At 65.6% G+C, this 23854-nt stretch overlaps 1 protein-coding gene across 1 annotated transcript in view; it reads left to right on the plus strand.

The window, feature by feature from the left end:
• The window catches only part of LOC122546326 (serine/threonine-protein kinase 36-like), a gene marked incomplete at its 5' end in the record, with an annotated part of 45253 nt that overhangs the window by 635 nt on the left and 20764 nt on the right, over positions 1 to 23854 (plus strand). Inside the window, 7 exons of the mRNA XM_087985730.1 lie at positions 1 to 69; positions 559 to 622; positions 11918 to 12028; positions 12949 to 13023; positions 13752 to 13923; positions 21964 to 22111; positions 22831 to 23020. The exon at positions 1 to 69 is cut by the window's left edge and continues 26 nt beyond it. Of these exons, the coding sequence (XP_087841856.1) occupies positions 1 to 69; positions 559 to 622; positions 11918 to 12028; positions 12949 to 13023; positions 13752 to 13923; positions 21964 to 22111; positions 22831 to 23020 (829 nt within the window). The remainder of the gene's footprint in view (positions 70 to 558; positions 623 to 11917; positions 12029 to 12948; positions 13024 to 13751; positions 13924 to 21963; positions 22112 to 22830; positions 23021 to 23854) is intronic.

Consider the following 23854-nt stretch of genomic DNA (forward strand, 5'->3'; position numbering starts at 1 on the left):
GATGACACAGGAAGTGACCCTGTATCTGTTAACCGTCCTGCTGATCCAGTCAGACCGGGTCCCTGAAAGGTGAGCTCCTGACTCGGGCCATGACGGGCTGTCACTCATCGCCTTCTCAAAGCGGTCAGGTTCCAGCTCTCGGCGTTCCAACAACACTGTTGGGGAGAGCGAGACAGAGCGCGTGAGCGAGTGTGCCTGAGAAAGGGCAAGCGAGAGAGTGAGAGGTGAATCCAGTGCCCTCTGTGTCCATGATCCATCCGGCCCTCAGGGAGGGCCATCAGTCTGAATGTCTCGATTGGCTGCACGCTGTTCCAATCAGACCGGGAGTCTGTTGCTCAACTGCTGCCACATAGTCCCACCAATCCTCATGCCAGGATTTCACTCTCTCACTCTCTCTCGCCCTCTCTATTTGTCTCTCTCTCTCTCCCCCCCTCTTTGTCTCTCTTCGCCCCTTTCTCTCTGTCTCTCTCTCTCTTCCTCCCTCCCCCCACCTTTCTCTCAATCTCTTCCCCTCCCCCCCTTCTCTCAGTCTCTCTCACTCTCACTCTCTCCTTTCAGCTTGGAGCACTCGATTGAGGTCATTACCTCCATCTTCCACCAACCGTCTGCACCCACTCTCACAGTAAGTCAAAGCTGCTCCAAGATACACGCACATCATTAACACAGAATCCGACTGATACAGAAACACGACCATTATCTGGTGGCATTATTCCCGGACAGCCATCCTCGAGCTCACTGTGGGAGGGTCAGCGCTGAGGGAGCCCCGCACTGTGGGAGGGTCAGCACCGAGGGAGCCCCGCACTGTGGGGGGGGGGTCAGCGCTGAGGGAGCCCCGCACTGTGGGAGGGTCAGCGCCGAGGGAGCTCCGCACTGTGGGAGGGTCAGCGCTGAGGGAGCCCCGCACTGTGGGAGGGTCAGCGTTGAGGGAGCCCCGCACTGTGGGAGGGTCAGCGTTGAGGGAGCCCCGCACTGTGGGAGGGTCAGCGCTGAGGGAGCCCCGCACTGTGGGAGGGTCAGTGCTGAGGGAGCCCCGCACTGTGGGAGGGTCAGCGTTGAGGGAGAACCGCACCGTGGGAGGGTCAGCTCCGAGGGAGCCCCGCACTGTGGGAGGATCAGCGCCAAGGGAGCCCCGCACTGTGGGAGGGTCAGTGCTGAGGGAGCCCCGCAATGTGGGAGGGTCAGCACCAAGGGAGCCCCGCACTGTGGGACGGTCAGCACCGAGGGAGGGTCAGTGCTGAGGGAGCCCCGCACTGTGGGAGGGTCAGCGCCGAGGGAGCCCCGCACTGTGGGAGGGTCAGTGCTGAGGGAGTCCCGCACTGTGGGAGGGTCAGCGCCGAGGGAGCCCTGCACTGTGGGAGGGTCAGCGCCGAGGGAGCCCCGCACTGTGGGAGGGTCAGCACCGAGGGAGCCCCGCACTGTGGGAGGGTCAGCACCGAGGGAGCCCCGCACTGTGGGAGGGTCAGCGCTGAGGGAGCCCCGCACTGTGGGAGGGTCAGCGCTGAGGGAGCCCCGCACTGTGGCAGGGTCAGTGCTGAGGGAGCCCCGCACAGTGGGAGGGTCAGCCCCGAGGGTGCCCCGCACTGTGGGAGGGTCAGTGCCGAGGGAGCGCCGCACTGTGGGAGGGTCAGTGCTGAGGGAGCCCTGCACTGTGGGAGGGTCAGTGCTGAGGGAGCCCCGCACAGTGGGAGGGTCAGTGCCGAGGGAGCCCCGCACTGTGGGAGGGTCAGTGCCGAGGGAGCCCCGCACTGTGGGAGGATCAGCGCTGAGGGAGCCCTGCACTGTGGGAGGGTCAGTGCTGAGGGAGCCCCGCACTGTGGGAGGGTCAGTGCTGAGGGAGCCCCGCACTGTGGGAGGGTCAGCGAAAAGGGAGCCCCGCAATTTGGGAGGGTCAGCGCTGAGGGAGCGCCGCACTGTGGGAGGATCAGCGCCGGGGGAGCCCCGCACTGTGGGAGGGTCAGCGCCGGGGGAGCCCCGCACTGTGGGAGGGTCAGCGCTGAGGGAGCCCCGCACTGTGGGAGGGTCAGTGCTGAGGGAGCCCCGCACTGTGGGAGGGTCAGTGCTGAGGGAGCCCCGCACTGTGGGAGGGTCAGTGCCGAGGGAGCCCCGCACTGTGGGAGGGTCAGTGCCGAGGGAGCCCCGCACTGTGGGAGGGTCAGTGCTGAGTGAGCCCCGCACTGTGGGGGGGTCAGTGCCAAGGGAGCCCCGCAGTGTGGGAGGGTCAGCCCCGAGGGAGCCCCGCACTGTGGGAGGGTCAGCACCGAGGGAGGGTCAGTGCTGAGGGAGGGTCAGTGCTGAGGGAGCCCCGCACTGTGGGAGGGTCAGCGCTGAGGGAGCCCCGCACTGTGGGAGGGTCAGCGCCGAGGGAGCCCCGCACTGTGGGAGGGTCAGTGCTGAGTGAGCCCCGCACTGTGGGGGGGTCAGTGCCAAGGGAGCCCCGCAGTGTGGGAGGGTCAGCCCCGAGGGAGCCCCGCACTGTGGGAGGGTCAGCACCGAGGGAGGGTCAGTGCTGAGGCAGGGTCAGTGCTGAGGGAGCCCCGCACTGTGGGAGGGTCAGCGCTGAGGGAGCCCCGCACTGTGGGAGGGTCAGTGCCGAGGGAGCCCCGCACTGTGGGAGGGTCAGTGCCGAGGGAGCCCCGCACTGTGGGAGGGTCAGTGCCGAGGGAGCCCCGCACTGTGGGAGGGTCAGTGCCGAGGGAGCCCCGCACTGTGGGAGGGTCAGTGCCGAGGGAGCCCCGCACTGTGGGAGGGTCAGTGCCGAGGGAGGGTCAGTGCTGAGGGAGCCCCACACTGTGGGAGGGTCAGTGCCGAGGGAGCCCCGCACTGTGGGAGGGTCAGTGCTGAGGGAGCCCCGCACTGTGGGAGGGTCAGTGCTGAGGGAGCCCCGCACTGTGGGAGGGTCAGTGCTGAGGGAGGGTCAGTGCTGAGGGAGCCCCGCACTGTGGGAGGGTCAGTGCCGAGGGAGCCCCGCACTGTGGGAGGGTCAGTGCCGAGGGAGCCCCGCACTGTGGGAGGGTCAGTGCTGAGGGAGCCCGGCACTGTGGGAGGGTCAGTGCTGAGGGAGCCCCGCACTGTGGGAGGGTCAGCACTGAGGGAGCCCCGCACTGTGGGAGGGTCAGTGCCGAGGGAGCCCCGCACTGTGGGAGGGTCAGTGCTGAGGGAGCCCCGCACTGTGGGAGGGTCAGTGCTGAGGGAGCCCCGCACTGTGGGAGGGTCAGTGCTGAGGGAGCCCCGCACTGTGGGAGGGTCAGTGCTGAGGGAGCCCCGCACTGTGGGAGGGTCAGTGCTGAGGGAGCCCCGCACTGTGGGAGGGTCAGTGCTGAGGGAGCCACGCACTGTGGGAGGGTCAGTGCTGAGGGAGCCCCGCAGTGTGGGAGTGTCAGTGCCGAGGGAGCCCCGCACTGTGGGAGGGTCAGTGCTGAGGGAGCCCCGCACTGTGGGAGGGTCAGCGCTGAGGGAGCCCCGCACTGTGGGAGGGTCAGCGCTGAGGGAGCCCCGCACTGTGGGAGGGTCAGTGCTGAGGGAGCCCCGCACTGTGGGAGGGTCAGTGCTGAGGGAGCCCCGCACTGTGGGAGGGTCAGTGCTGTGGGAGCCCCGCACTGTGGGAGGGTCAGCGCTGAGGGAGCCCCGCACTGTGGGAGGGTCAGCGCTGAGGGAGCCCCGCACTGTGGGAGGGTCAGCGCTGAGGGAGCCCCGCACTGTGGGAGGGTCAGTGCTGAGGGAGCCCCACACTGTGGGAGGGTCAGTGCTGAGACAGACCCCGCCCTGTGGGAGGGTCAGTGCTGAGGGAGCCCCACACTGTGGGAGGGTCAGTGCTGAGGGAGCCCCGCACTGTGGGAGGGTCAGTGCTGTGGGAGCCCCGCACTGTGGGAGGGTCAGTGCTGTGGGAGCCCCGCACTGTGGGAGGGTCAGCGCTGAGGGAGTCCCGCACTGTGGGAGGGTCAGTGCTGAGGGAGCCCCGCGCTGTGGGAGGGTCAGTGCTGAGGGAGCCCCGCACTGTGGGAGGGTCAGTGCTGAGACAGACCCCGCCCTGTGGGAGGGTCAGTGCTGAGGGAGCCCCGCACTGTGGGAGGGTCAGTGCTGAGGGAGCCCCACACTGTGGGAGGGTCAGTGCTGAGGGAGCCCCGCGCTGTGGGAGGGTCAGTGCTGAGGGAGCCCCGCACTGTGGGAGGGTCAGTGCTGAGACAGACCCCGCCCTGTGGGAGGGTCAGTGCTGAGGGAGCCCCGCACTGTGGGAGGGTCAGCGCTGAGGGAGCCCCGCACTGTGGGAGGGTCAGCGCTGAGGGAGCCCCGCACTGTGGGAGGGTCAGCGCTGAGGGAGCCCCGCACTGCGGGAGGGTCAGCGCTGAGGGAGCTCCGCACTGTGGGAGGGTCAGTGCTGAGGGAGCCCCGCACTGTGTGAGGGTCAGTGCTGAGGGAGCCCCGCACTGTGGGAGGGCCAGTGCTGAGGGAGACCCGCACTGTGGGAGGGTCAGTGCTGAGGGAGACCCGCACTGTGGGAGGGTCAGCGCTGAGGGAGCCCCGCACTGTGGGAGGGTCAGTGCTGAGGGAGCCCCGCACTGTGGGAGGGTCAGCGCTGAGGGAGCCCCGCACTGTGGGAGGGTCAGCGCTGAGGGAGCCCCGCACTGTGGGAGGGTCAGCGCTGAGGGAGCCCCGCACTGTGGGAGGGTCAGCGCTGAGGGAGCCCCGCACTGTGGGAGGGTCAGCGCCGAGGGAGCCCCGCACTGTGGGAGGGTCAGTGCCGAGGGAGCCCCGCACTGTGGGAGGGTCAGTGCTGAGGGAGCCCCGCACTGTGGGAGGGTCAGCGCCGAGGGAGCCCCGCACTGTGGGAGGGTCAGTGCCGAGGGAGCCCCGCACTGTGGGAGGGTCAGTGCCGAGGGAGCCCCGCACTGTGGGAGGGTCAGCGCTGAGGGAACCCCGCACTGTGGGAGGGTCAGCGCCGAGGGAGCCCCGCACTGTGGGAGGGTCAGTGCCGAGGGAGCCCCGCACTGTGGGAGGGTCAGTGCCGAGGGAGCCCCGCACTGTGGGAGGGTCAGTGCCGAGGGAGCCCCGCACTGTGGGAGGGTCAGTGCCGAGGGAGCCCCGCACTGTGGGAGGGTCAGTGCCGAGGGAGCCCCGCACTGTGGGAGGGTCAGTGCCGAGGGAGGGTCAGTGCTGAGGGAGCCCCACACTGTGGGAGGGTCAGTGCCGAGGGAGCCCCGCACTGTGGGAGGGTCAGTGCTGAGGGAGCCCCGCACTGTGGGAGGGTCAGTGCTGAGGGAGCCCCGCACTGTGGGAGGGTCAGTGCTGAGGGAGGGTCAGTGCTGAGGGAGCCCCGCACTGTGGGAGGGTCAGTGCCGAGGGAGCCCCGCACTGTGGGAGGGTCAGTGCCGAGGGAGCCCCGCACTGTGGGAGGGTCAGTGCTGAGGGAGCCCGGCACTGTGGGAGGGTCAGTGCTGAGGGAGCCCCGCACTGTGGGAGGGTCAGCACTGAGGGAGCCCCGCACTGTGGGAGGGTCAGTGCCGAGGGAGCCCCGCACTGTGGGAGGGTCAGTGCTGAGGGAGCCCCGCACTGTGGGAGGGTCAGTGCTGAGGGAGCCCCGCACTGTGGGAGGGTCAGTGCTGAGGGAGCCCCGCACTGTGGGAGGGTCAGTGCTGAGGGAGCCCCGCACTGTGGGAGGGTCAGTGCTGAGGGAGCCCCGCACTGTGGGAGGGTCAGTGCTGAGGGAGCCACGCACTGTGGGAGGGTCAGTGCTGAGGGAGCCCCGCAGTGTGGGAGTGTCAGTGCCGAGGGAGCCCCGCACTGTGGGAGGGTCAGTGCCGAGGGAGCCCCGCACTGTGGGAGGGTCAGTGCTGAGGGAGCCCCGCACTGTGGGAGGGTCAGCGCTGAGGGAGCCCCGCACTGTGGGAGGGTCAGCGCTGAGGGAGCCCCGCACTGTGGGAGGGTCAGTGCTGAGGGAGCCCCGCACTGTGGGAGGGTCAGTGCTGAGGGAGCCCCGCACTGTGGGAGGGTCAGTGCTGTGGGAGCCCCGCACTGTGGGAGGGTCAGCGCTGAGGGAGCCCCGCACTGTGGGAGGGTCAGCGCTGAGGGAGCCCCGCACTGTGGGAGGGTCAGTGCTGAGGGAGCCCCACACTGTGGGAGGGTCAGTGCTGAGACAGACCCCGCCCTGTGGGAGGGTCAGTGCTGAGGGAGCCCCACACTGTGGGAGGGTCAGTGCTGAGGGAGCCCCGCACTGTGGGAGGGTCAGTGCTGTGGGAGCCCCGCACTGTGGGAGGGTCAGTGCTGTGGGAGCCCCGCACTGTGGGAGGGTCAGCGCTGAGGGAGCCCCGCACTGTGGGAGGGTCAGCGCTGAGGGAGCCCCGCACTGTGGGAGGGTCAGTGCTGAGGGAGCCCCACACTGTGGGAGGGTCAGTGCTGAGGGAGCCCCGCGCTGTGGGAGGGTCAGTGCTGAGGGAGCCCCGCACTGTGGGAGGGTCAGTGCTGAGACAGACCCCGCCCTGTGGGAGGGTCAGTGCTGAGGGAGCCCCGCACTGTGGGAGGGTCAGTGCTGAGGGAGCCCCACACTGTGGGAGGGTCAGTGCTGAGGGAGCCCCGCGCTGTGGGAGGGTCAGTGCTGAGGGAGCCCCGCACTGTGGGAGGGTCAGTGCTGAGACAGACCCCCGCCCTGTGGGAGGGTCAGTGCTGAGGGAGCCCCGCACTGTGGGAGGGTCAGCGCTGAGGGAGCCCCGCACTGTGGGAGGGTCAGTGCTGAGGGAGCCCCGCACTGTGGGAGGGTCAGTGCTGAGGGAGCCCCGCACTGTGGGAGGGTCAGTGCTGAGGGAGCCCCGCACTGTGGGAGGGTCACTGCTGAGGGAGCCCCGCACTGTGGGAGGGTCAGTGCTGAGGGAGCCCCGCACTGTGGGAGGGTCAGTGCTGAGGGAGCCCCACACTGTGGGAGGGTCAGTGCTGAGACAGACCCCGCCCTGTGGGAGGGTCAGTGCTGAGGGAGCCCCGCACTGTGGGAGGGTCAGTGCTGAGGGAGCCCCGCACTGTGGGAGGGTCAGTGCTGAGGGAGCCCCGCACTGTGGGAGGGTCAGTGCTGAGGGAGCCCCGCACTGTGGGAGGGTCAGCGCTGAGGGAGCCCCGCACTGTGGGAGGGTCAGTGCTGAGGGAGGGTCAGTGCTGAGGGAGCCCCGCACTGTGGGAGGGTCAGTGCTGAGGGAGCCCCGCACTGTGGGAGGGTCAGTGCTGAGGGAGGGTCAGTGCTGAGGGAGCCCCGCACTGTGGGAGGGTCAGTGCTGAGGGAGCCCCGCACTGTGGGAGGGTCAGTGCTGAGGGAGCCCCGCACTGTGGGAGGGTCAGCGCAGAGGGAGCCCCGCACTGTGGGAGGGTCAGTGCTGAGGGAGGGTCAGTGCTGAGGGAGCCCCGCACTGTGGGAGGGTCAGTGCTGAGGGAGCCCCGCACTGTGGGAGGGTCAGTGCTGAGGGAGCCCCGCACTGTGGGAGGGTCAGCGCTGAGGGAGCCCCGCACTGTGGGAGGGTCAGCGCTGAGGGAGCCCCGCACTGTGGGAGGGTCAGTGCTGAGGGAGCCCCACACTGTGGGAGGGTCAGTGCTGAGGGAGCCCCGCGCTGTGGGAGGGTCAGTGCTGAGGGAGCCCCGCACTGTGGGAGGGTCAGTGCTGAGACAGACCCCGCCCTGTGGGAGGGTCAGTGCTGAGGGAGCCCCGCACTGTGGGAGGGTCAGTGCTGAGGGAGCCCCACACTGTGGGAGGGTCAGTGCTGAGGGAGCCCCGCGCTGTGGGAGGGTCAGTGCTGAGGGAGCCCCGCACTGTGGGAGGGTCAGTGCTGAGACAGACCCCGCCCTGTGGGAGGGTCAGTGCTGAGGGAGCCCCGCACTGTGGGAGGGTCAGCGCTGAGGGAGCCCCGCACTGTGGGAGGGTCAGCGCTGAGGGAGCCCCGCACTGTGGGAGGGTCAGCGCTGAGGGAGCCCCGCACTGCGGGAGGGTCAGCGCTGAGGGAGCTCCGCACTGTGGGAGGGTCAGTGCTGAGGGAGCCCCGCACTGTGTGAGGGTCAGTGCTGAGGGAGCCCCGCACTGTGGGAGGGCCAGTGCTGAGGGAGACCCGCACTGTGGGAGGGTCAGTGCTGAGGGAGACCCGCACTGTGGGAGGGTCAGCGCTGAGGGAGCCCCGCACTGTGGGAGGGTCAGTGCTGAGGGAGCCCCGCACTGTGGGAGGGTCAGCGCTGAGGGAGCCCCGCACTGTGGGAGGGTCAGCGCTGAGGGAGCCCCGCACTGTGGGAGGGTCAGCGCTGAGGGAGCCCCGCACTGTGGGAGGGTCAGCGCTGAGGGAGCCCCGCACTGTGGGAGGGTCAGCGCCGAGGGAGCCCCGCACTGTGGGAGGGTCAGTGCCGAGGGAGCCCCGCACTGTGGGAGGGTCAGTGCTGAGGGAGCCCCGCACTGTGGGAGGGTCAGCGCCGAGGGAGCCCCGCACTGTGGGAGGGTCAGTGCCGAGGGAGCCCCGCACTGTGGGAGGGTCAGTGCCGAGGGAGCCCCGCACTGTGGGAGGGTCAGCGCTGAGGGAACCCCGCACTGTGGGAGGGTCAGCGCCGAGGGAGCCCCGCACTGTGGGAGGGTCAGTGCCGAGGGAGCCCCGCACTGTGGGAGGGTCAGTGCCGAGGGAGCCCCGCACTGTGGGAGGGTCAGTGCCGAGGGAGCCCCGCACTGTGGGAGGGTCAGTGCCGAGGGAGCCCCGCACTGTGGGAGGGTCAGTGCCGAGGGAGCCCCGCACTGTGGGAGGGTCAGTGCCGAGGGAGGGTCAGTGCTGAGGGAGCCCCACACTGTGGGAGGGTCAGTGCCGAGGGAGCCCCGCACTGTGGGAGGGTCAGTGCTGAGGGAGCCCCGCACTGTGGGAGGGTCAGTGCTGAGGGAGCCCCGCACTGTGGGAGGGTCAGTGCTGAGGGAGGGTCAGTGCTGAGGGAGCCCCGCACTGTGGGAGGGTCAGTGCCGAGGGAGCCCCGCACTGTGGGAGGGTCAGTGCCGAGGGAGCCCCGCACTGTGGGAGGGTCAGTGCTGAGGGAGCCCGGCACTGTGGGAGGGTCAGTGCTGAGGGAGCCCCGCACTGTGGGAGGGTCAGCACTGAGGGAGCCCCGCACTGTGGGAGGGTCAGTGCCGAGGGAGCCCCGCACTGTGGGAGGGTCAGTGCTGAGGGAGCCCCGCACTGTGGGAGGGTCAGTGCTGAGGGAGCCCCGCACTGTGGGAGGGTCAGTGCTGAGGGAGCCCCGCACTGTGGGAGGGTCAGTGCTGAGGGAGCCCCGCACTGTGGGAGGGTCAGTGCTGAGGGAGCCCCGCACTGTGGGAGGGTCAGTGCTGAGGGAGCCACGCACTGTGGGAGGGTCAGTGCTGAGGGAGCCCCGCAGTGTGGGAGTGTCAGTGCCGAGGGAGCCCCGCACTGTGGGAGGGTCAGTGCTGAGGGAGCCCCGCACTGTGGGAGGGTCAGCGCTGAGGGAGCCCCGCACTGTGGGAGGGTCAGCGCTGAGGGAGCCCCGCACTGTGGGAGGGTCAGTGCTGAGGGAGCCCCGCACTGTGGGAGGGTCAGTGCTGAGGGAGCCCCGCACTGTGGGAGGGTCAGTGCTGTGGGAGCCCCGCACTGTGGGAGGGTCAGCGCTGAGGGAGCCCCGCACTGTGGGAGGGTCAGCGCTGAGGGAGCCCCGCACTGTGGGAGGGTCAGTGCTGAGGGAGCCCCACACTGTGGGAGGGTCAGTGCTGAGACAGACCCCGCCCTGTGGGAGGGTCAGTGCTGAGGGAGCCCCACACTGTGGGAGGGTCAGTGCTGAGGGAGCCCCGCACTGTGGGAGGGTCAGTGCTGTGGGAGCCCCGCACTGTGGGAGGGTCAGTGCTGTGGGAGCCCCGCACTGTGGGAGGGTCAGCGCTGAGGGAGCCCCGCACTGTGGGAGGGTCAGCGCTGAGGGAGCCCCGCACTGTGGGAGGGTCAGTGCTGAGGGAGCCCCACACTGTGGGAGGGTCAGTGCTGAGGGAGCCCCGCGCTGTGGGAGGGTCAGTGCTGAGGGAGCCCCGCACTGTGGGAGGGTCAGTGCTGAGACAGACCCCGCCCTGTGGGAGGGTCAGTGCTGAGGGAGCCCCGCACTGTGGGAGGGTCAGTGCTGAGGGAGCCCCACACTGTGGGAGGGTCAGTGCTGAGGGAGCCCCGCGCTGTGGGAGGGTCAGTGCTGAGGGAGCCCCGCACTGTGGGAGGGTCAGTGCTGAGACAGACCCCGCCCTGTGGGAGGGTCAGTGCTGAGGGAGCCCCGCACTGTGGGAGGGTCAGCGCTGAGGGAGCCCCGCACTGTGGGAGGGTCAGTGCTGAGGGAGCCCCGCACTGTGGGAGGGTCAGTGCTGAGGGAGCCCCGCACTGTGGGAGGGTCAGTGCTGAGGGAGCCCCGCACTGTGGGAGGGTCACTGCTGAGGGAGCCCCGCACTGTGGGAGGGTCAGTGCTGAGGGAGCCCCGCACTGTGGGAGGGTCAGTGCTGAGGGAGCCCCACACTGTGGGAGGGTCAGTGCTGAGACAGACCCCGCCCTGTGGGAGGGTCAGTGCTGAGGGAGCCCCGCACTGTGGGAGGGTCAGTGCTGAGGGAGCCCCGCACTGTGGGAGGGTCAGTGCTGAGGGAGCCCCGCACTGTGGGAGGGTCAGTGCTGAGGGAGCCCCGCACTGTGGGAGGGTCAGCGCTGAGGGAGCCCCGCACTGTGGGAGGGTCAGTGCTGAGGGAGGGTCAGTGCTGAGGGAGCCCCGCACTGTGGGAGGGTCAGTGCTGAGGGAGCCCCGCACTGTGGGAGGGTCAGTGCTGAGGGAGGGTCAGTGCTGAGGGAGCCCCGCACTGTGGGAGGGTCAGTGCTGAGGGAGCCCCGCACTGTGGGAGGGTCAGTGCTGAGGGAGGGTCAGTGCTGAGGGAGCCCCGCACTGTGGGAGGGTCAGCGCTGAGGGAGCCCCGCACTGTGGGAGGGTCAGTGCTGAGGGAGGGTCAGTGCTGAGGGAGCCCCGCACTGTGGGAGGGTCAGTGCTGAGGGAGCCCCGCACTGTGGGAGGGTCAGTGCTGAGGGAGGGTCAGTGCTGAGGGAGCCCCGCACTGTGGGAGGGTCAGTGCTGAGGGAGCCCCGCACTGTGGGAGGGTCAGTGCTGAGGGAGGGTCAGTGCTGAGGGAGCCCCGCACTGTGGGAGGGTCAGCGCTGAGGGAGCCCCGCACTGTGGGAGGGTCAGTGCTGAGGGAGCCCCGCACTGTGGGAGGGTCAGTGCTGAGGGAGCCCCGCACTGTGGGAGGGTCAGTGCTGAGGGAGCCCCGCACTGTGGGAGGGTCAGTGCTGAGGGAGCCCCGCACTGTGGGAGGGTCAGTGCTGAGGGAGCCCCGCACTGTGGGAGGGTCAGTGCTGAGACAGACCCCGCCCTGTGGGAGGGTCAGTGCTGAGGGAGCCCCGCCCTGTGCGAGGGTAATGCTACACCGTACTATGGTGCTTTTTAACTGGAATCTCTCCCTGTTATGGCGAGGTGGGAGACTTACAGACGTGAGGGGCAGTTTATTTATAAATCACTTTGTATGTAGAATCACCTTCCTAGAGGAAGTGCATGGGGTGAGTAGATGAACAGGAAAGGTTGGAGCAGGCATGGTGGGACCAGTGTAGGGGCAGCGTGGACAAGCTGTGTCACTGCCCATTTCCTGTACTCACTCCACAACTCCTGGCCTCTCTCTCTCTGTGGTATTTCTCACTCACTCTCTCTACCCCTTCCTCTCTCCTCTCTCTCTTTCTCTCTCTCTCTTGCGCTCTCTCTCTCGCGCTCTCTTTCTCTCGCGCTCTGACTCGCTGTCTCTGTCTCTCTGCTTGGTCTCTCTCTCTGTCTCTCTCTCTCTCTCTCTCTCTCTCTCTCTGACTCCCTGTCTCCCTCTCTGTCTCCCTTCTTCCACCCTCCCTCACAGTGTGCAGCTGCCTTCCTGATGATCCAGCTCTGCAGCCGAGGAACTCTTGTGGAGATTCAGGGTGAAGATTTTCTCCAAAGTATACAGACAGCTCTGCAGTCCTGTCCACAGGTAGGCACGACATTAACTCTGTACCTCACCCCGTGCTGTCCCTGTCCCTGTCCCTGGGATGGGGGGGACAGTGTAGAGGGAGCTTTACTCTGTATCTAACCCCATGCTGTCCCTGTCCCTGGGATGGGGGGGACAGTGTAGAGGGAGCTTTACTCTGTATCTAACCTTGTGCTGTCCCTGTCCCTGGGATGGGGGGACAGTGTAGAGGGAGCTTTGCTCTGTACCTGACCCCGTGCTGTCCCTGTCCCTGGGATGGGGGGGACAGTGTAGAGGGAGCTTCACTCTGTGTCTAACCCCGTGCTGTCCCTGTCCCTGGGAGGGGGGGGACAGTGTAGAGGAAGCTTTACTCTGTGTCTAACCCCGTGCTGTCCCTGTCCCTGGGATGGGGGGACAGTGTAGAGGGAGCTTTGCTCTGTATCTGACCCCGTGCTGTCCCTGTCCCTGGGATGGTGGGGACAGTGTAGAGGGAGCTTTGCTCTGTATCTGACCCCGTGCAGTCCCTGTCCCTGGGATGGGGGGACAGTGTAGAGGGAGCTTTGCTCTGTATCTAACCCCGTGCTGTCCCTGTCCCTGGGATGGGGGGGACAGTGTAGAGGGAGCTTTGCTCTGTATCTGACCCTGTGCTGTCCCTGTCCCTGGGATGGGGGGGGACAGTGTAGAGGGAGCTTTACCCTGTGTCTAACCCCGTGCTGTCCCTGTCCCTGGGATGGGGGGGACCGTGTAGAGGGACCTTTACTCTGTGTCTAACTCCGTGCTGTCCCTGGGATGGGGGGGGACAGTGTAGAGGGAGCTTTACTCTATCTAACCCCGTGCTGTCCCTGTCCCTATCCGTGGGGAGTGTTGGGTGGGAGCAGGGGTTGCAGTGTACAGGGAGTTGGTTCCTGGGCAGTATTTGAATCAGTGTTATCTTTCCGTTGTAGCCTACTGTTTCCCCACCAATGGACCAGGGAATGCTCGATGGTTTGTTCACTCTGTTGCTGCAGTATGTGAATGAGGTACGTTGTGATCCTGGTCTGGGACACACACACAAGGTCATGTATACAGTCGCATGCACAATCTCACACACTGTCATATATGTACATATGTGTGCGTAGTCTCTCACTCACACATACTTACACACTGTCATATACACACGCAGAATCTCTCTCGCACGTGCACACACAGTCGCTGATGTGCATATCTATTTTCCGGTCTTTCACACACACTAACATGTCTCTCTCACAATCTCTGACACCCAGTGCCTGACCCACGTGCTCCCCGACACACGTACACATGCTGGAAAAGCACAGCAGATCCGGCAGCATCCAAGGAGCAGGAGAATCGATGGTTCGGGCCGGAGCCCTGCATCAGGAATGAGGCTGGGAGCCTCCGGGGTGGAGAGATCAGTCTGAGGGGAGTGGGTTGGAGCTGGGGGATAAGGTAGCTGAGAGTTGGTGCCAGCCAGGGGAATGGTTGTACGTGCAGTGGGCAGACAGGAAGGTCAATGGGGTGGGGGGTACAGCGACACGGCAAGAGTGTGACGTTCCGATAGAGCGTCAGCTGCCGTCTCGTTAAATGTTAGAGCATGTTCAGTTCAGTAGGTCACTCATGCTCCTCACCAATGTCTCTGTCTCTCTCCTCCTCCCCATCCCTCCCTCTATCTATCTCTCTCCCTCTCTCTCTCTCTGTCTCCCTCCCTCTCTTTCTCTCTCTCCCCCCCTCCCTGCCTCTCTCTCTGTGACAGGGAGAGCCCTCCATGCTGCGAGACTTTGCAGATTCTGAATTGTGGAACACTGCCTGGTATTGCCTGGCCCGAGTGCTACGTCTCAGCCCAGACAGACCGATCATGGAAGGGGAGACTCCCCGACCTGGGCAACCGAGCCCAGCTCCAGACTGGAGCCTGCTCTCTCCCTCAGGTCAGCTGGTATTGCTCATTTACACTGCATCGTCTCCATGTTTACTCTCGCACTGCCCTTTCTCTCTGCTCATCCCCCCCTCTCTCTCTCTGGCTGTCCTCCCCACCACCTGCCTGTCCCCCCTCTCTGCCTGTCCCCTCTCTCTCTGCCTGTCCTCCCTGCACTCTCTGCCTGTCCCCTCCTCGCTGTGCCTGTCCCCAGCTCTCTCTGCTGTCCCCCCGGCTATCCCCCCTCTGCCTGTCCCCTCCTCTCTCTGCTGACCAACCCTCTCTCTGCCTGTCCCTCCTCTCTCTGCCTGTCCCTCTTCCCCCCTGCCTGTCCCTCTTCCCCCCTGCCTGTGCCCCCCTCTCTGCCTGTGCCCCCCTCTCTCTCTGCCTATCCCCCCTCTCTCTCTGCCTGTCCCCCCCTCTCTCTCTGCCTGTCCCCCACCTCTCGCTCTGCCTGTCCCCCACCTCTCGCTCTGCCTGTCCCCCCCCGCCTGTCCTCCTCCTCTCTCTGCCTGTCCTCCTCCTCTCTCTGCCTGTCCTCCTCCTCTCTCTGCCTGTCCCTCCTCTCCCTCTGCCTGTCCCTCCTCTCTCTGCCTGTCCCCAGCTCTCTCTGCCTGTCCCTCCCATTCTCTCTGCTGTCCCCCCCCTCTCTCTCTGCCTGTCCCCCCTTTCTCTGCCTTTCCCCTACTCTCTCTGCCTGTCCCCCCCTCTCTGCCTGACCAACCCTCGCTCTGCCTGTCCCCACTGTCTGCCTGTCCCTCCTCTCTCTGCCTGTCCCTCTCTCTGCCTATCCCCCTTCCCCTCTGCCTGTGCCCCTTCTCTCTCTGCCTATCCCCCCTCTGTCTCTGACTGTCCCCCCCTCTCTCTGCCTGTCCCTCATCTCTCTCTCTGACTGTCCCCCCTCTCCCTCTGCCAGTCTCCACTCTCTGCCTGTCCCCCCTTCTCTCTCTGCCTATCCCCCCCCGCCTGTCCCCACTCTGTCTCTGCCTGTCCCCACTCTCTCTCTGCCTGTGCACCCCTCTATATGCCTGTCCCCACTGTCTCACTGCCTGTTCCCCTTCTCTCTCTGCCTGTCCTCCCTTCTCTCTCTGCCTGTCCTCCCCTCTCTCTCTGCCTGTCCTCCCCTCTTTCTCTGCCTGTCCTCCCCTCTCTCTCTCTGCCTGTCCCCCCGTTCTCTCTCTGCCTGTCCCCCAGTTCTCTCTGACTGTCCGCACCTCCCTCTCCCTGTCCCCACTTCTCTCTGCCTGTCCCCCCCCCCTCTCTGCCTGTCCCCCCCCCTCTCTCTGCCTGTCCCCCCCCCTCTCTGCCTGTCCCCCCTCTCTCTCTGCCTGTCCCCCCTCTCTCTGCCTGTCCCCCTCCCTCTCTGCCTGTCCCCCTCCCTCTCTGCCTGTCCCCCTCCCTCTCTGCCTGTCCCCCCCCCTCTGCCTGTCCCCCCTCTCTCTCTGCCTGTCCCCCCTCTCTCTCTGCCTGTTCCCCCCTCTCTCTGCCTGTCCCCCCTCTCTCTCTGCCTGTCCCCCCTCTCTCTCTGCCTGTCCCCCCTCTCTCTCTGCCTGTCCCCCTTCTCTCTCTGCCTGTCCCCACCCCTTTCTGCTGTCCCCACCCCTTTCTGCTGTCCCCACCCCTCGCTGCCTGTCCCCACTCTCTCTGCCTGTCCCCACTCTCTCTGCCTGTCCCCCTCTTTCTGCCTGTGCACCCCTCTCTCTACCTGTTACCCCTTCTCTACTGCCTGTGCCCCCCTCTCTGCCTGTGCCCCCCTCCTCTCTCAGCCAGTCCCCTCCTCCTGCCTGTGCACCCCTCTCTCTACCTGTTACCCCTTCTCTCACTGCCTGTTACCCCTTCTCTACTGCCTGTTACCCCTTCTCTACTGCCTGTGCCCCCTCCTCTCTCTGCCTGTCCCCTCCTCTCTCTGCCTGTCCCCTCCTCTCTCTGCCTGTCCCTCCTCTCTCTCTGACTGTCCCCCCTTCTCTCTCTGCCTGTCCCCCCTTCTCTCTCTGCCTGTCCCCCCTTCTCTCTCTGCCTGTCCCCCCTCTCTCTCTGCCTGTCCCCCCTCTCTCTCTGCCTGTCCCCCCTCTCTCTCTGCCTGTCCCCCCTCTCTCTCTGCCTGTCCCCCCTCTCTCTCTGCCTGTCCACCCTCTCTCTCTGCCTGTCCACACCTCTGTCTCCGCCCTCTCTCTACCAGTCCCCACCCTCTCTCTCTGCCTGTCCCCTCTTCTCTCTCTGACTGTCCCCCCTGCCTGTCCCCCTCCTCTCTCTGCCTGTCCCCTCTTCTCTCTCTGACTGTCCCCCCTACCTGTCTCCCTTCTCTCTCTGCCTGTCCCCCCCCCCCGCCTGTCCCCCCTCTCTCTCTCTGCCTGTCTGCCCCCCTCTCTCTCTCTGCCTGTCCGCCCCCTCTGTCTCTGCCTGTCCCTGCCCCCTCTCCGCCTGTCCCTCCCCCTCTGCCTGCCCCCCCCTCTCTGCCTGCCCCCCCCCTCTGCCTGTCCCCCCCCTCTCTGCCTGTCCCCCCCCTCTCTGCCTGTCCCCCCCCTGCCTGTTCCCCCTCCTGCCTGTTCCCCCTCCTCTCTGCCTGTTCCCCCTCCTCTCTGCCTGTTCCCCCTCCTCTCTGCCTGTTCCCCCTCCTCTCTGCCTGTTCCCCCTCCTCTCTGCCTGTCCCCCTTCTCTCCATGACAGTCCCCCATTCTCTCTCTGACTGTCCCCCCGCCTGTCCCTCTCTCTCTCTGCCTGTCCTCCCGCCTGTCCCTCTCTCTCTGCCTGTCCCCGCCCTCTCTCTCTGCCTGTCCCCTCCCTCTCTCTCTGCCTGCCCCCCTCTCTCTGCCTGTCTCCACCTCTCTCTCTGCTGTCCCCACCTCGCTGCCTGTTACCACTCTCTCTCTGCCTGTCCCCACTCTCTCTCTGCCTGTCCCCATCTTTCTGCCTGTGCACCCCTCTCTCTGCCTGTTCCCCCTTCACTCACTGCCTGTGCCTCCCTCTCTGCCTGCCCCCTCCTCTCTCTCTGCCTGTCACCTCCTCTCTCTCTCTGCCTGTACCCTCCTCTCTCTGAGTGTACCCCCCCTCTGTCTCTGCCTGTCCACCCCTCTCTCTCTCTGCCTATCCCCCTCTCTCTCTGCCTGTCTCCACCTCTCTCTCTGCCTGTCCCCACCACTCTCTGCTGTCCCCACCGCGCTGCCTGTCCCCCCTTTCTGCCTGTGCACCCCTCTCACTGCCTGTTCCCCTTCTCTACTGCCTGTGCCCTCCTCTCTGCCTATCCCTCCTCTCTCTATGACTCTCCCCCCTTCTCTCTCTGCCTGTCCTCTCTTCCTGTCCCCCCTCTGTCTCTGCCTGTCCACCCCTGTCTCTGCCCTCTCTCTGCCGGTCCCAGCCCTCTCTCTCTGCCTGTCCCCTCTTCTCTCTCTGACTCCCCCCTACCTATCCCCCTTCTCTCTCTGCCTGTCCCCCCATGCCTGTCCCCCCATGCCTGTCCCCCCCTCTCTGCCTGTCCCCCTCCCCTCTCTGCCTGTCCCCCTCCCCTCTCTGCCTGTTCCCCTCCCCTCTCTGCCTGTTCCCCCTCCTTTCTCTGCCTGTCCCCTCTTCTCTCTCTGACTGTCCCCCCTACCTGTCCCCCTTCTCTCTCTGCCTGTCCCCCCCTCTCTGCCTGTCCCCCTTCCCTCTCTGCCTGTTCCCCTCCCCTCTCTGCCTGTTCCCCTCCCCTCTCTGCCTGCTCCCCCTCCTTTCTCTGCCTGTCCCCCTTCTCTCTCTGCCTGTCCCCCCATGCCTGTGCCCCCCTCTCTCTCTGCCTGTCCCCCCTCTCTCTCCGCCCTCTCTCTGCCGGACCCCGCACTCTCTCTCCGCCCTCTCTCTGCCGGTCCCCGCCCTCTCTCTCTGCCTGTCCCCTCTTCTCTCTCTGACTGTCCCCCCTGCCTGTTCCCCCTCCTCTCTCTGCCTGTCTCCCTTCTCTCTCTCTGCCTGTCCCCCCCTCTCTGCCTGCCTGTCCCCCTGTCTCTCTCTGCCTGTCCACCCCTCTGTCTCTGCCTGTCCCCGCCCTCTCTCTGCCTGTCCCCGCCCTCTCTCTGCCTGTCCACCTCTCTGTCTATGCCTGTCCCCGCCCCCTCTCTGCCTGTTCCCGCCCCCTCTCTGCCTGTTCCCCCTCCTCTCTGCCTGTCCCCATTCTCTCTCTGCCTGTTCCCCGCCTCTCTGCCTGTTCCCCCTCCTCTCTGCCTGTTCCCCCTCCTCTCTGCCTGTCCCCATTCTCTCTCTGACAGTCCCCCATTCTCTCTCTGACTGTCCCCCTGCCTGTCCCCCTCTCTCTTCCTGTCCCCACTGTCTGCCTGTCCCCCTCTCTCTTCCTGTCCCCTCTCTCTCTTCCTGTCCCCTCTCTCTCTCTGCCAGTCCCCGCCCTCTCTCTCTCTGCCTGTCCCCCCCCTCTCTCTCTGCCTGTCCCTCTCTCTCTGCCTGTCCCTCTCTCTCTGCCTATCCCCCTTCCCCTCTGGCTGTGCTCCCTCTCTCTCTGCCTGTCCCCGCTCTCTCTCTGCCTGTCCCCACCCCTTTCTGCTGTCCCCACCTCGCTGCCTGTTCCCACTCTCTCTCTGCCTGTGCACCCCTCTATCTGCCTGTCCCCACTGTCTCACTGCCTGTTCCCCCTCTCTCTCTGCCTGTCCTCCCCTCTCTCTCTGCCTGTCTCCACCTCTCTCTCTCTGCCTGTCCCCCTGTTCTCTCTCTGCCTGTCCCCCCCGTTCTCTCTGACTGTCCGTACCTTCCTCCCCCTGTCCCCCCCTCTCTATGCCTGTCCCCTCCTCTCTCTCTGCCTGTCCCCCCCTCTCGCTCTGCCTGTCCCCCCTCTCTCTGCCTGTCCCCCCCTCTCGCTCTGCCTGTCCCCCCTCTCTCTGCCTGTCCCCCCCTCTCTCTGCCTGTCCCCCCCTCTCTGCCTGTCCCCCTCTCTCTGCCTGTCCCGCCCCCTCTCTCTGCCTGTCCCCCCCCCTCTCTGCCTGTCCCCCCCCCCCTCTGCCTGTCCCCCCTCCCCTCTGCCTGTCCCCCCTCTCTCTCTCTGCCTGTCCCCCCTCTCTCTCTGCCTGTCCCCCTTCTCTCTCTGCTGTCCCCACCTCGCTGCCTGTCCCCACTCTCTCTCTGCCTGTCCACCCCTCTCTCTGCCTGTTCCCCCTTCTCTCACTGCCTGTTACTCCTTCTCTACTGCCTGTGCCCCCCCTCTGCCTGTGCCCCCCTCCTCTCTCTGCCTGTCCCCTCCTCTCTCTGACTGTCCCTCCTCTCTCTCTGACTGTCCCTTCTCTCTCTCTGACTGTCCCCCCTTCTCTCTCTGCCTGTCCCCCCTTCTCTCTCTGCCTGTCCCCCCTCTCTCTCTGCCTGTCCACACCTCTGTCTCCGCCCTCTCTCTGCCGGTCCCCACCCTCTCTCTCTGCCTGTCCCCTCTTCTCTCTCTGACTGCCCCCCCTACCTGTCTCCCTTCTCTCTCTGCCTGTGTCCCCCCTGCCTGTCCCCCCTCTGCCTGCCTGCCCCTCTCTCTCTCTGCCTGTCCCCGCCCCCTCTCTGCCTGTCCCCGCCCCCTCTCTGCCTGTCCCCGCCCCCTCTCTGCCTGTCCCTCCCCTCTCTGCCTGTCCCCCCCTCTCTGCCTGTCCCCCCCCTCTCTGCCTGTCCCCCCCCTCTCTGCCTGTCCCCCCCCTCTCTGCCTGTCCCCCCCCTCTCTGCCTGTCCCCCCGCTCTCTGCCTGCCCCCTCCCTCTCTGCCTGCACCCTCCCTCTGCCTGTCCCCCCCCTCTGCCTGTTCCCCCCCCCTGCCTGTTCCCCATCCTCTCTGCCTGTCCCCATTCTCTCCATGACAGTCCCCCATTCTCTCTCTGACTGTCCCCCCGCCTGTCCATCTCTCTCTCTGCCTGTCCCCGCGCTCTCTCTCTGCCTGTCCCCTCCCTCTCTCTCGCCTGTCCCCTCCCTCTCTCTCGCCTGTCCCCTCCCTCTCTCTCGCCTGTCCCCTCCCTCTCTCTGCCTGTCTCCACCTCTCTCTCTGCTGTCCCCACCTCGCTGCCTGTTACCACTCTCTCTCTGCCTGTCCCCACTCTCTCTCTGCCTGTCCCCCTCTTTCTGCCTGTGCACCCCTCTCTCTGCCTGTTCCCCCTTCACTCACTGCCTGTGCCCCCCTCTCTGCCTGTCCCCTCCTCTCTCTCTCTGCCTGTCACCTCCTCTCTCTCTCTGCCTGTACCCCCCCCTCTGCCTGTACCCCCCTCTGTCTCTGCCTGTCCACCCCTCTCTCTCTCTGCCTACCCCCCTCTCTCTCTGCCTGTCTCCACCTCTCTCTCTGCCTGTCCCCACCTCTCTCTCTGCCTGTCCCCACCACTCTCTGCTGTCCCCACCGCGCTGCCTGTGCACCCCTCTCACTGCCTGTTCCCCTTCTCTACTGCCTGTGCCCTCCTCTCTGCCTGTCCCTCCTCTCTCTATGACTCTCCCCCCTTCTCTCTCTGCCTGTCCTCTCTGTTTGTCCCCCCTCTGTCTCTGCCTGTCCACCCCTGTCTCTGCCCTCTCTCTGTCGGTCCCAGCCCTCTCTCTCTGCCTGTCCCCCTACCTGTCCCCCTTCTCTCTCTGCCTGTCCCCCTTCTCTCTCTGCCTGTCCCCCCTACCTGTCCCCCTTCTCTCTCTGCCTGTCCCCCCTACCTGTCCCCCTTCTCTCTCTGCCTGTGCCCCCCTCTCTCTCTGCCTGTCCCCTCCTCTCTCTGCCTGTCCCCCCTCTCTCTCCGCCCTCTCTCTGCCGGTCCCCGCCCTCTCTCTCCGCCCTCTCTCTCTGCCTGTCCCCTCTTCTCTCTCTCTGCCTGTCCCCTCTTCTCTCTCTGACTGTCCCCCCTGCCTGTTCCCCCTCCTCTCTCTGCCTGTCTCCCTTCTCTCTCTGCCTGTCCCCCCCCTCTCTGCCTGTCCCCCTGTCTCTCTCTGCCTGTCCACCCCTCTGTCTCTGCCTGTCCCCGCCCTCTCGCTACCTGTCCCCGCCCGCTCTCTCTGCCTGTCCCCGCCCACTCTCTCTGCCTGTCCCCGCCCACTCTCTCTGCCTGTCCCCGCCCACTCTCTCTGCCTGTCCCCGCCCACTCTCTGCCTGCTCCCCCTCCTCACTCTGCCTGTCTCCCTCTCTCTCTGCCTCTCCCCACCCTCTCTCTCTGCCTGTCCCCGCACTCTCTCTGCCTGTCCCCGCCTTCTCTCTCTGCCTGTCCCCCCATCTCCCTCTGCCTGTCCCCCCATCTCCCTCTGCCTGTCTCCCCTCTCTCTCTCTGCCTGTCTCCCCTCTCTCTCTCTCTACCTGTCTCCCCTCTCTCTCTCTGCCTGTCCCCCCCCCTCTCTCTGCCTGTCCCCCCCTCTCTCTCTGCCTGTCCCCCCCCTCTCTCTGCCTGCCCCCCCCTCTCTCTCTGCCTGCCCCCCCCTCTCTCTCTGCCTGTCCCCCCCCCTCTGCCTGTCCCCCCCTCCCTCTGCCTGTCCCCACCTCTCTCTCTGCCTGTCCCCACCTCTCTCTCTGTCTGTCCCCCCCCTCTCTCTCTGCCTGTCCCCCTCTCTCTCTCTGCCTGTCCCCCCATCTCCCTCTGCCTGTCTCCCCTCTCTCTTTCTGCCTGTCCCCTCTTCTCTCTCTCTGCCTGTCCCCCCCCCTCTCTCTCTGTCCTCCCCTCTCTCTGCCTGTCCCCGACCCCCGTGCCTGTCACACCCCACCCTCTTCCTGTGCCCTCACCAGCTCTGCCTTTCCCCGACCCCCTCCCGTCTCCTTATGTATGCCTCTCTCTCTCTGATTTCTCTCTCTCTCTGTCCCTGCCCCTCACTGGCTCACTCACTCACTCTCTCTCTGAACCCTGACCAGCAACAGTCTCATTCCCACTGTATCTCTCTCCCATCTTTCTCTTTTGCCCCATTTACCTGCCTCCTGGCATTTTTATTCTCTCTATCCCACATGCTCTCCCTAACTCCGACATCTCTCTCTCCCTCACACTCAGCTTCTCTGGTACATGTTCTCTCCCCCTCTCTCTCACTTCCCTTTGGTTGTGCTGTCTCACATGTTGTCACTTGTCCTGTGTCACTCACATACTCCCCGTCTGTCTCCCCATCAGGTATTGTAACCTTCCTGGGACTAGCTACTGTGGTGTTCTCTGCTGTCCCGTCCCAGTGCCTGCCAATCCTGGCCAGCCCACACAGTGTTACCCCTCTGATACTACACCAGTTACTGTCTGACACCTTCCTCCATCACCTGGATCACAGGTCAGTATCCCAGCTCCCTCTACACTGTCCTGTCCCAGTGCCTGCCGATCCTGGCCAGCCCACACAGTGTTACCCCTCTGATACTACACCAGTTACTGTCTGACACCTTCCTCCATCACAGCTGTAACCTGCTCTGGGGTTGGATACAGAGTAAATCCCCTCTGCACCGTTCACCCCCTTCCCCTCGGTGTACAGGGTGAGGGTGGACCCTGTGTATTGACGTGCTGTGGGGGGGGTGGAGGTGGTGTCTGGTGTACAGGTTACTGCTGTAACCTGCTCTGGGGTTGGATACAGAGTAACGCCCCTCTGCACCGTTCCCCCCCCTCCCCTCGGTGTACAGGGTTAGGGTGGGCCCTGTGTATTGACGTGCTGTGGAGGTGGTGTCTGGTGTACAGGTTACTGCTGTAACCTGCTCTGGGGTTGGATACAGAGTAACGCCCCTCTGCACCGTTCCCCCCCCTCCCCTCGGTGTACAGGGTGAGGGTGGACCCTGTGTAGTCACGTGCTGTGGGGGGGGTGGAGGTGGTGTCTGGTGTACAGGTTACAGCTGTAACCTGCTCTGGGGTTGGATACAGAGTAAATCCCCTCTGCACCGTTCCCCCCCCCCCCCTCCCCTCAGTGTACAGGGTGAGGGTGGACCCTGTGTAGGGCCTTGCTGCCTGTTCCGATGCTCCCTGTGTATTGACGTGCTGTGATGGGGTGTGGTGTCTGGTGTACAGGTTACAGCTGTTACCTGCTGTGGGCCTTGCTGCCTGTTCCGATGAGGCTGTCCTGGAGATCCCACAGGACGTGGTGTTGAGAGTTTGCCAGCTTCTGTGCTTCCCCTTCGCCATGGATGTGGACGAGCCCATGTTCAGTGAGATTCTGCGCACTCTCCTCGAAGGAGACTTCACTCACCATCTAGTGCAGGTACCGTGTCAGCCGTCAGCAATCCCGCACAGATTCCTGTACGGCCTCTCAGACCCCACACACACACCCTCTCTCCCATTCCCGCACAGATTCCTGTACGGCCTCTCAGACCCCACACACACACCCACCCACACTCCCTCTCTCCCAATCCCGCACAGATTCCTGTACGGCCTCTCAGACCCCACACACACACCCACCCACACCCCCTCTCTCCCATTCCCGCACAGATTCCTGTACGGCCTCTCAGACCCCACACACACACACCCACACCCCCTCTCTCCCATTCCCGCACAGATTCCTGTACGGCCTCTCAGACCCCACACACACACCCACCCACACCCCCTCTCTCCCATTCCCGCACAGATTCCTGTACGGCCTCTCAGACCCCACACACACACCCACACCCCCTCTCTCCCATTCCCGCACAGATTCCTGTACGGCCTCTCAGACCCCACACACACACCCACCCACACCCCCTCTCTCCCATTCCCGCACAGATTCCTGTACGGCCTCTCAGACCCCACACACACACCCTCACACACACCCCCTCTCTCCCATTCCCGCACAGATTCCTGTACGGCCTCTCAGACCCCACACACACACCCTCACACACACACCCTCTCTCCCATTCCCGCACAGATTCCTGTACGGCCTCTCAGACCCCACACACACACCCTCACACACCCCCTCTCTCCCATTCCCGCACAGATTCCTGTACGGCCTCTCAGACCCCACACACACACCCTCTCCCATTCCCGCACAGATTCCTGTACGGCCTCTCAGACCCCACACACACACCCACACACCCTCTCTCCCATTCCCGCACAGATTCCT

This window comes from Chiloscyllium plagiosum, unplaced genomic scaffold (genome assembly GCF_037043375.1).
Source record: "Chiloscyllium plagiosum isolate Xiang-an unplaced genomic scaffold, Cpla_swu_hap1 HiC_scaffold_168, whole genome shotgun sequence".
In the NCBI taxonomy this organism is placed as follows: domain Eukaryota; kingdom Metazoa; phylum Chordata; class Chondrichthyes; order Orectolobiformes; family Hemiscylliidae; genus Chiloscyllium; species Chiloscyllium plagiosum.